This window comes from Rattus rattus, chromosome 7 (assembly GCF_011064425.1).
Source record: "Rattus rattus isolate New Zealand chromosome 7, Rrattus_CSIRO_v1, whole genome shotgun sequence".
Lineage (NCBI taxonomy): Eukaryota > Metazoa > Chordata > Mammalia > Rodentia > Muridae > Rattus > Rattus rattus.
The window spans coordinates 86,762,728-86,774,041 of NC_046160.1; the positions used below are offsets into that span (position 1 = coordinate 86,762,728).

Genomic DNA, 11,314 nt, shown 5'->3' on the forward strand with positions numbered 1-11,314 from the left:
GTTCCCAGAAGATGAAGAAAGGAGGGAAAGTGTCACTTCACGGAAGTGACTCCTGAGCTAAGATGGCAGGCCAGGTAGGACATGATGGGAAGGAATGGAGAAGAAAGTTTTCTGAAACTTACTCTCTCAGTCATTAAGTATAGAAGTAAACATTGCTTGCCATGTAAAACTCCTAGAATGCCTAGACCAGTGGCGATTGACACTAAGTTGTCAGTTACATGTGATGATAGGATACTGATTATGTATTTTAAGGCATTCATATTGGAGCCGGGTTTGGAAGTTAGCAAAAACTATCCTAAACCATTTGAAGACTTGATATTTGCATTCAAAATGAACATAAACTACTAGAAAACAAGCGAGTCACCTATTCCATTTTAATCCTAAAGCTTTCAATATTTATTTTCCATAGCGTCCTTGAAGTATCGAGTTCCGGAATGGCACATACTTCCACACATACATCAGAAGCAAGACAGGCTGATGAGCTATCCAGACTTCCTCCAGATCATTGGCCAGGGAGACAAGGATTAGCTGGACACAGCGGCTTGTTGCCATCTTGAATAGCGAAATGTTAAACACTTTGATCTAAAAAGGTTTGAAAGGAAAAGGATTCTGAAGATTTATCAAGCTTTTTTTCTTTTCTACACAAATGTTATGTTAAGAAGGAATCAGTGGGACACATGCAGTGTGTGTGGAGCCTTGCACTCATTACAAGTTTCTACAGGTGAAGGTTGGTGTCATAAATATCCACAATGTCTCACCAACAGTCATCAGAATCATATACAGACCAGTGGAGACTGTACTGGCTGACAGAAAGATCAAAGGTCCTCATGTTCTTTGCCACATGGTCTAATAACGGTTAGCATTGAAAAGCCATATGAAAATCTCACAAAAATGAAACCCCACCCATCTGTGGTGATGAGGTAAAGCAAGATAAAAACGGACTTTCTTACCAGCTAGAGAGTTAGTGTACAACAGTGGACAGCATGGCCAACTTGGCACTGACACTGTAGTGATTTTATTACCCTTATAAAAACTGGATACTGAGCATTGCCAGCTAATGTTAACAAGGCTAACAAGAGTGATTGTATGGCTAATTCATAAGCACTTCTGACAGAAACACTCATCTGTATGATTCAACACTGTGGGATTAATAGTATAACATTTCAACTACTTTCCAGTTAAAAATGTTTACCTTAGTGAAGTCTCTAGTTATAAAATTCTGTAAAATATTCGAATGCACAGGTCCTGGGCAAATGGTAGACAATGTTATACCTGGATAGTCAAAAAGTTCAATTCGAAGTGTGTCAACAAACCCCTAATAGGCAATAAAGAAGAAAGAGAAATTAGAGGTCTCATTTCATCCCGTTCCTCCTGATTGGAGGAATTAGCTTGAGTGAAGGACGGCAAGTGTGCACACAGGACATGGACCACAAACACACAGGCAATCCAAGCAGAGACTCTCAGATTTTGCCAGATTCCAGGGGCTCAATGGATGCTAGCAGTAGCTTCTGCCATCAATGCTTCTGTGGCAGGCAACTACCAAGGAAGAACCAGACTTATCTGAAGACCCCTGTATACCCTTTCTTGTCTAGTTCTTACTTCTCCATTCTACAGAATGCATGTTTACAGAGGATTGCCAGTAGCAGTGAAGAGGCATCTTCATTCCCAAGATAGATAAAAACAAAATGAAGTTTTATAAAAAAAAAAAAAAAAAAACAGGCAAAAGGTAAAAGAAAAATAAACAAACACACATACAAACCAGGAACGGGAACTGATGGGAATTGGTCCTAATATTTTGTCTTACTTTGACTCCCAAAAGCCTCGTTTCCAAATGCTGAGGGTCCCTGCCCTCAGCTGGCTTTACTCAAAGGCATAAGGATCAGATTTAAGAGCTGCAGGAAAGAAACCATCCAGCAATGTATGTGGAAAGGAAAAGCGGCCCTATACTGGCACTTCCTAGAATGTTAACAGAGCAGCAAAGATAAACTTCAGGTTTAGGTTACTTAAGACAGGAACACCAAAGGGGTGAGTGTGCTAGCTGCAGGGAGGTTTAGAACTGCCCAACCATTGAGCTAGTCAAGGCATATTAAAATGAACTGGCATGTGTGTGTGTGTGTGTGTGTGTGTGTGTGTGTGTGTGTGTGTGTGTGTATGTGCCTGTCATTAGTGAATCCAGAGCTCTTGGATGGGTGCAACACATGTGTGACCCACTAGAGCCAAAATGGATTAACAATTCAACACTACACAGAACTTTACAAAAACTGCCATAGATATTCATTGTTCAATTTATATTACCATTTTATACCAGTGAATTAGGTTATATGAAGTAAATACAGGTTGATGACTAGTACATAGCTAGTAATGAATACAATGGGATTGCCTTCTGTTGGACTTGTAAAAGAAGCTAGACTGGGAATGAACCCACTACTATTATTTTGCTATATGGACATAGTATCAAGTTGCCCTCTGAATTTGTATCTCTAGAACTGAAGAGAAAGTTCAGTGGGCAAGAGCCCTGGCCACTCTTCAAGAAGATCCTGGTGGGATTCTCAGAATCCACATGGTGACTCACAACCACCTATAATTTCATTTCCAAAGGATCTAACATTCTCTTTTGTCCAATGTAAGGACCAGGCACGTATCTGGTGTGTAGACATGCAAACAAGTAAAGCATACCCATAATATATGTACATATATAATATACTTGTATGTTTATATATGCACACACACATATGCACACACACACACACACACACACACACACACACACACACACACCTCCATAGATTGGTATAGCTCTCAGACCTCATTAGCTACAGCAACTCACAAGCCCATCCAACTGGGCACAGCTTGCCAACCCATTAAATCTTGAAATAAAAGAGAGCCTTGGAAGACATGAGACAGAATTTCTAGTTTTCACAAAGCACATTCTGAATGTATTATAAGTCAAATGCCAACAGATGGAGAATGTACTCAACTGCATCTGGCTCTCTGAGATGGGACTGTCTCTATAGAAGGTTGATTGACAGGCCCTAACTAAATCTGAGGAAAGCATTTGAGCTGCATCTGTTTGTCACTATGTACTTGTCTGTTCTGTGAGGCAGAGGAGGGTCTGTTCAACCACACCTTCAATTTCTAGGAAACAATGGTGACCTGAACACTATATCGTCCAATTCCAATGGTAAAAATTTCCATTAAAACTTTTAAGCTACATGTCCTGGACTACACCTACAATCTCAGCACTTGGAAGATTGAAGGCAGGAGAACCGGGAGTTCAACGCCAGCCTTGAAAACACAGAGAGTTGAGGGTAACATGAAGAGTCACCTTGGGCTGGAGAGGTGGCTTAGCTGTTAAGAGAACTGACTGCTCTTCCAGAGATCCTGAGTTCAGTTCCCAGCAACCACATAGTGGCCACAACCATCTGTAATGGGATCTGATGCTCTCTTCTGGTGTCTGAAGACAGCAGTAGTATACTCATATAAATATTTTTGGTTGTGAGCCTAGCCTTTAATGGCTGAGCCATCTCTCCAGCCCGTATACTCATATAAATAAAAATAAATATATCGTACAAAAATAAATAAAAACATTAAAAAAGAGTCACCTTAATTAGCAGGTATTACTTCTTATGTGTCTTTTAATCTCCGGGTTATCATTTGTTTTTTCAAAACAGATTTTTCTTGTGTGACCCTGGCTATCCTGGAACCTACTCTGTAGACCAGGCTAGCCTTGAACAAGATCTGCCTCCCAAGTGCTGGGATTAAAAACACGTGGCACCACTTCCCAGTGTTAGTGTCACTATTAAGCCAAACTAAGATTTCATGTTACTCTGATGCTCATTAGTCATAAAATAAAACTGAGCAGGCTTTTCTCGTAGATGTTGCCTTAATTTTTTTTTCCATTAAGCCAGAAAGAAAAGAGTCCATGTTTCCTTAGGAGCCATCAGGTACTCTAAAATATAGAATGAGAGCAGAGAAGAAAGGGTAGAGTAGAAATTTGTCTTAAAATTTTGCAATGGGCTAAGGCAAAAGACAATACACGCTTGCAAGAGCAAAAATAATCTTTCTCGTCAGGATTCTTCTCATGCAGGTGCACAATACAAAAAATCTATTGAATAAGAAATAAGCATGCACAGGTCTAATATTTTTAGTCATTTACTGATGCTGTACTCTCAAAGTTCTTCTCTTTCTGTAGCCCCACATTGTCCCTTAGTCCCATCCACCTCACCCACTGATGGACAAATCGCCCATGCACACTGCAGTCAATGCTAACAAAATTGAGTTGAAGCAGCCTTACCCGAAGAGCTAATTTGCTGGCAGTGTACCCACTGCAAAGGGGGCGGGGTACAATTCCCACAAAGCTGTTCATGATGACAATCTTTCCTTGCTTTCTCTCCATCATATGAGGTAGAACACACTTGGTCAATGATACTGTCCCTAAGTAGTTCACCTCTATTAGCACCTTGAAGATGTCCAGGTTGGTATTTTCAACACGGGAAGCATGGGCTACTCCACCATTGTTCACCAGAATGTCAATCTAATGAAATAAAATCCGAGGGAATATTCTTTAGAGATGGTTCATGAATGGAATTATTAGAGATAAGTGGTTATGATGTTAATTGAATGAATCAGTACAGCAATGTTACATTTCTAAAGTCAAAATAAGATGATAAAATCAATTCAGTGTAGGGATACATGCCTTGAATCCTAGCACTTGGGAGGAAGAGGCAAGCAGATCTTTGAGTTCAAGGCCAGTCAGGTCTACACGATGTATTTCAGGACAATCAGAGCTAGATAGTGAGGTCCTATCTTGAAACAAAACAAAACACAAGCAAACAAAAGGAGACAAAAATCAGTAGAATCGTCCTATATAGTTTGAGTAATATTTCAAAATATACACCAAAACGCATAAATTTCAAAGTTGTGGTGAATTTTTAGCCCTTTTACCTACAATAGGAATTAGGAGTTTAAAAGTTTTTAAAAAATACAAAAAAACCTCCTGATGGCCTAAATTCCAAGACCCAGAGATCAAGAGCTTGATTGACGTGATGGTCCCGAACCACTAATGCATCCCATGTGAATTGCTTTGAATGAGTCATCACAGATAAGAATCTCTTTGGTAATTTTAACCAAACTGGAGAAAGTGATATAATACAAATTCTATCAACAAAAATGGTTACTTACTCTCCCAAACTCCTGGAGAACGGTTTTGGTAGCAATGTCATGGGAAGTGGTGTCAGCCAGGTCAAGGGGCAAAACCAGGATGTCTTTTTCTTTTAGGTTGCCATTCTCTGAGTTAAGACACACCAGCACATTAGTGAGAAAGCCATGCTACAAGTCAATCAAACTCTTTCCTGCCCTCATTAAGTCTATCCCTGTTCCTTTCCAAAAGCATAGAGAAATGTAGTGAGACTGGTAAAAAGAACTCTGGCAAAATCGAAATTATTCTACAGCAAAACAAAACAAAACAAAAAAAACCTAAAAATACTCCAAAAAAAGAAAACAAAAACAAAAACAAAACAAAACAGAAACAAAAACCCACAGCTCATTTAGAAGCAGGGTTACGTTTGTTTTGAAATATGCTCACAAAGTATCGCTAATATACAACATTTATAATTTGGCCTGGTAACTGAACTCAGGATTTCATAGCAGCTAAGAACTGCTTTTCTACAGTGCTAAATCCCCATCTCCACCCATCCCTTAGCTGTTCTTTCACACAGTTCCAGAATCGGTGAGTTTCATTTAGATCACGTAGAGTTCAGAGCCCCACTGCCAGACTATATGTAAAGCAGACACTAGGAGGCAAATTTTATTATTATTTTGCAGAAATAGAGATTGGACTTTTGGTCTCACCTGTGCTAGGCATGAGCTCTACCCTGAGCTACCTCTGAGCCTTTAATGAAGTGATTTGTAAACCCCAGAGACTAGATTGCCTGAACAGACGCCAATCAGTGCTATTTCCTCCCCCCCAAACCCCACCCCAGGCAGGAGATGCCTCCTACAAATATAGTCACTCCAAGGTGTGCTGATTCTCTGGAGAGTCTATGTGGCATGGGACCACCCCTGCTCACATACTGCAAAGCTGTAAGTGGCCATCAGGTACTCCTGGTACAAAAAGAAGAAAAGCTCCTACAGAAAGAAAGCTGCTAGATTATTGCAACATGACTTGTCTGTGGTCAACAACAGACTCCTGGATAAGAAGGATAAGAAACCCAAACTTCAGGACTCTGTCCCTCCCCTGCACCTAGCCATCTAATCTTTAGATGCCTTCTGCAAATGCTTCTTTTTTTTCCACTATATCTTTAGCATTTTTGATACTTTCTTTTCTCAAAAATAAGCATTTACGTCTTTCTTTGGGTTCCCCTTCTTCTGTTTACCTAATCTGCTGCTCATGGGCAGTTCTCTATTGCACTAACCTATACAGTATTAGCAACAGAGAAAGGAAAGGCAGCAGCATGCTGCAGAATTCAGCAAGGAGACTGAGATGAAATGCTGACAAAGCCAAACGGAAATGAATGTCAGTTAACAGCATTCTCAATAGACCAGCTCAAATGGAAGAAAAAGCCTGAGGCCTGAATGCAAAGATGAGGGGGGACAGGGAGAAACCTGGATATTCGGTCACACTGTGAACACTAGAAAAACAAGTGGCCACAGTTCAGACGTAGCACATACCTTTAATCCAAGCCCTTTCTGTTGACTGAAAACAGGATTAAATAAGGTCAACTGAAGGATGCTAGGGGCTTACCCGTAGCCCCACACCCACCAGCCTCAAGGCAAGGCTAGACCAGGTTCTAGCTTCCCATCTCTAATCTAGGCTAGGCCAAGAACCATTCTCCACTCACAGGAATATTCTTGAGTAGAAAAGTCTCAGAACTTACTGACTGACGTTTGCTAGCCAGTGAAATTTAAAGGTCAATGTGATTAGTTTGAACTGTAACTTGCTGAGGTAACCTGTGCTCCTAAATAGTATAAAAACTAATTGTAAGAGTCATCCTGGATCATCTTCTAGTCACCTGCCTTGAGGAAGGTCTTCCCTGAGGCACCAGAACATAAACCTCTGGCTTTGACAGTGATCTGCATCTCAGTGTCCCACTCAGGGGCAGCTCAAATACTAACTGAGGGTCAGGGATCTTACAAGGGCAGCTGTGGGGGAAAGTCAGATGCTAGTTTTCTCTGTCTCTCTGAGCTAGCAGGTTTTCACCCCAACATTCCTTTAGTTCCTGAGTCTTTAGTAAAATAAAACTACAGAGATTTTGATAAAAAACAATGTGGGGGGTACAGTACCACCAAAACATGAAAGAAAGAAAGAAAGAAAGAAAGAAAGAAAGAAAGAAAGAAAGAAAGAAAGAAAGAAAGGAAGAAAGAAAGAGAGGAAGAAAGAAAGAGAGGAAGAAAGAAAGAGAGGAAGAAAGAGAGAATCATGAAGAAACCATTACCACAACATGCAAAACATGATCAAGAGATCAATCCTAAGAATTTATAGGGGATGATTTGTGCTGTGGTGGCCCATGTCTTTAATCCCAGCACTTAGGAGGCAGAGGCAGGTGGATTTCTAAGTTCAATGCCAGACCACTCTGTACATTGAGATCCAGGACAGTAAGGGCTACACAGAGAAACTCTGTCTTGAAACACTAAAGAGCAGGTGATGGGGGGGCTATACTATAAATCAGTAAGAAGCTGAGAAGGCCAGTAGGGGATGATGGGTAGAAGCTTCTTCCCCTAGACCAAGAACTCCAGACAGTAAATAAAGGTGTGCAGTCCTTCAGATGATTTGTACCTAAAGACATTGGGACATAATCGATTCTTTCTATTTCTGATCACCAGAGGAACAACTGAATTGGATTATTTTTAATATAAAATAAGAAATAGTTAAAAAAAAACAGCAAGTACACAGACTGTGACAGGAGCATGTTCTTTGCCTTTGTGGGCAAAGATAAGAAAGAATGTGACTAAAAACCCAGCAAGGCTTGTACCAGTGACCACACAGAGAAATGGGAACAGGGGTCCTCACAGCTCAGCATTGCTAACAGGCTTATTAAGCAGGCCTTACAGGTCTCTGTGGTGGAGGACCAATGGCCATTTCAAAAAGGCATAGAACTAAAACACAAGTGGCATCATGAAGAGAGCCTGTGACTGCTGAGATGGGGCAAAGACTCTTGTATCTTTTATATCCCTGGGTGAATGTAGTCAGCAAAGAAAAAGATAACAAAAGAATAACAGACAGAGATAACACATAAAGAAGCACACTCGTGTGTGTGTGTGTGTGTGTGTGTGTGTGTGCATGTACACAGAGAGACAGAGATTTAAGACTATATAAATGTTAGACACTTCCTGAAGTGTCTATTAAGTGAAGATGACAAGATTAGAACTGTGTGAATATAAAAAGTATTGCCTTCAGTACATTTTTAAACTTTATTACTTTCCTTTCATTTTATCCATTGGAACACAACACACACATACACATACACACACGCACACATACCACACCACATCCATAACTATAATATCTGACATAATGCAAAATGAATTCATTCCTAAGTACATTTCCTTAGTTGTGCCCATGAGGCCCTGTTCTGAAGCAAAGACCTGAGTCATTTGATCATTAAAGTCCACCAGCACCAGCTTTCTCACCACTCAATATAAAAAGTTGGTATAAAAACAATAATGGAAGACTGGCTGGAAAAAAGAAAAAGCCAAGTAACCAGAGCTGCTTAAGAGGTGACAGAAAAGGGGCTCCGGAGCCAGTGTGAACTGCGCAGGACAATCCCTCCTTCCCTCACTTGCAAAGCTGCACTAAATCTGGGTTCTCACTGCTAGGAACCACAGCTGTTGCTAGGAATTGACTCACCCAGGCATCTTCTCTTCACCCGCGCCAGCTCCTGCCCCCTTCGGGCTGACAGCACCAGACAGACCCTGAGTTTAGATAACTGGAAAGCCAGCTCCTCACCAATGCCGCTTGATGCTCCAGTAATCCACACCACCTTGTCAGCCAGTGCCTGTTCTGTGGAGGAAGGAGGAGAGTTGGCTGGGGTAGTGATGCTCAGATATCACGGAGAAGCGAAACAGCAGTGGGATGTGGTGGCACACACTTGGGATCCCAGCAGCCAGGAAGCAAAAGCAGGTGAATCTCTGTGAGTTCAAGGCCAGCCTGATCTACACAATGAATTCCAGAATAGCTAGAGCCATGTAGAGAAACTGATTCAAACAACAAAATAAGAGAAAAAGACTAAATAATCATTTAACCATGTCGTTAAATATGACAAACCTACCGTGTGAAATTTAATATTTCAAATCTCCTGAGACTTCTTAAAAAGGAAAATGGTTTCCACCCAACCAATATTTTGAATATTTCATAATTTTTTGTAAAATCTCCAGCCTCGATTCTAATTTGAATGGTTTCATTCTAAGACTTTATTTATCTATGTGTTTGATAAAGAAAATCAAAGCTTCTAAATAGAAACTAATTGCCTGGATTCAATTTTCTTACCCTTGAAACGGGAGATTCAGTTTAAGTAACTGGGTCCCTTCCAGTTTTGTTTCTCTGTGCACTGGCTGCCAAGAGTGAACAAGTTATGCCCTAAAAATGACACACTAAAAAGTAAGATTTTGGTCTGTAGGGGTGAGTTTCGCAGGGAGGCAGGGAGACAAAAATATGTTATCAGTTTTAGCATGCCCTGCCACTACCCCAGACAATTTCACCCACTCAGCATGAATAACGTTGTCTTCTGAGCTATCACTTCTAAGCAAAAGTCACCACAAACTTTGGGTACTTGTCTTAAGCGACCAGGATAATTTGACTGAGATCTTTAGGATCCAAAGTCTACTGTGAGCCTGCCATGCACTTACTGACTGTGACTCCCCTGTTTTTAAAGGAGCACTTAAAACAGCCAGAATTGGGGTCAATCTGAGGCCAGTGGGAAAATTCCACCACAAAACTCTGCACACAGAAAGACCCCTCCCTTCTAGTAGGAGTAGAAATAGTTTAGTTCCTAGAAGAGCTACAAGCCAAACTCTTGAACAAAGCCACCTGTAACTCCCCATCTGAGACCCTCGGAAAGTCTTGGGATGATCAGTGGACCACAAGGTCACTTCATCCCACCTATAGTGCCCTGCCTAGTTACCATTGCTTGAATTCTGCCCCAAATGTCTGCAAGGTATATAACTGCCTGTTAGAGTCTGCTCAAGGTTGTCTCTGCTTGAAGTGGATGACCCGGACATGTCAGAAGGATCAAACTTCTCTTGCCTTTGCATCGATTACCACCTCCATGGGTCTCATTTAAGAGGTCCTGGAAGAAATTCAATTCGGACCTCATACACTGACAATGTCTGCTTCTAAATTTTGGCTAAATTAAAGATCAGAGGATGTGAAATGCTAGTTCTTCGAAGGAGAAGCAAGACTAAAACCAAAAGGCACTAGGCAGACTACCCACTAGAGCACAAAAATCACGTTACCTCAGAAAGAACACCTGGGGCTTTTGTGATGTTGAGCCAATGAGTAGTCAAAAGGTGAATTGTCTAAGATTCTACTTCAAAACCTCACATAGGGAAAACGCCCAGATAAACACTTTTGGTGTGAAAAGGCACCTTAGCATGGCACAGAGCTCACTGTTCCCCACAGGATTTTTGTCTTTGATTTTGCTCTCTGGGGTTCCAGTGACGAAAGGTCTAAAAGATGGTCTCTTAGGAGTGCTTTGGCAACCAACTGCTAGAGAGGTTTCCCAGCCTAGATATAAAACTTCCCATTTTTATATCTGGACAGGCTTTTATATCTGCCTATTCTCTTTACCCAGTCTCTTCCTCCCTAACCCTTAACCCTAGGAAAGGCTCAGGCTGGATCACTGAGGCTTCAATAACCAGTGGCGGTCAAGGAGGATCTAAGCCAGCAGAGATCAGGACTCCCACTTGCAGCTGAATGTCACAGAAGGTTCTCACCAGGACACCGGCCCATCCAAGCAGCCTGCATCAGTGTCAGGTCACTATCCAGCCACTGGAAGCTCAACAGCCCCAAGACTAGCAGCAGCAAGGCACACAATGCCAGCATCCAGAACTCAAAGCCCATCACAGCTAGGAAAAGACAACTACAGCTCTGGAGTCTGCTGGTGGCAGGGCTAAAATATGCAGCCCTGGGCTCTGGCTCCACCCAGGTGCAGGCAAGGGAGTGCCAGGTGCTCTCTGTCAAGTGCTGCCCCTCCTAGTACTTTGGAATAAGTATGCTGGTTCCAAGAGAGCATAGACACTGACTGTACTTCAAAAATAAAAATGTAGCAATAGGAACAAAAAAATAAACAAGGCTGAAGAGATGGCTCAGTGGTTAAGA

The 11,314-nt window shown here is 41.5% G+C and overlaps 1 protein-coding gene across 1 annotated transcript; it reads right to left on the minus strand.

Annotated features, from left to right (window-relative positions):
- Positions 1–396: 396 nt before the first annotated feature.
- Positions 397–11,038, minus strand: LOC116905805 (dehydrogenase/reductase SDR family member 7-like). Its single transcript, XM_032908776.1, has 6 exons — positions 10,930–11,038; positions 8,846–8,998; positions 5,182–5,288; positions 4,295–4,534; positions 1,193–1,315; positions 397–582 (listed from the first exon to the last, which is right to left on the minus strand). The coding sequence occupies exons 1-6, from the start codon at positions 11,036–11,038 to the stop codon at positions 397–399; spliced, it is 918 nt and encodes a 305-aa protein (XP_032764667.1).
- Positions 11,039–11,314: the final 276 nt, after the last annotated feature.

Excerpts from the sequence above, each read along its gene's own strand:
- LOC116905805 (XM_032908776.1), bottom strand. The coding sequence starts at position 11,038 with ATGCTGGCATTGTGTGCCTTGCTGCTGCTAGTCTTGGGGCTGTTGAGC. Across the intron at positions 5,289-8,845 it reads GGTGAAGAGAAGATGCCTGG|AGAATGGCAACCTAAAAGAA; the intron begins GTGAGTCAATTC and ends GTCTTAACTCAG. Across the intron at positions 583-1,192 it reads TAACTAGAGACTTCACTAAG|ATCAAAGTGTTTAACATTTC; the intron begins GTAAACATTTTT and ends AAACCTTTTTAG.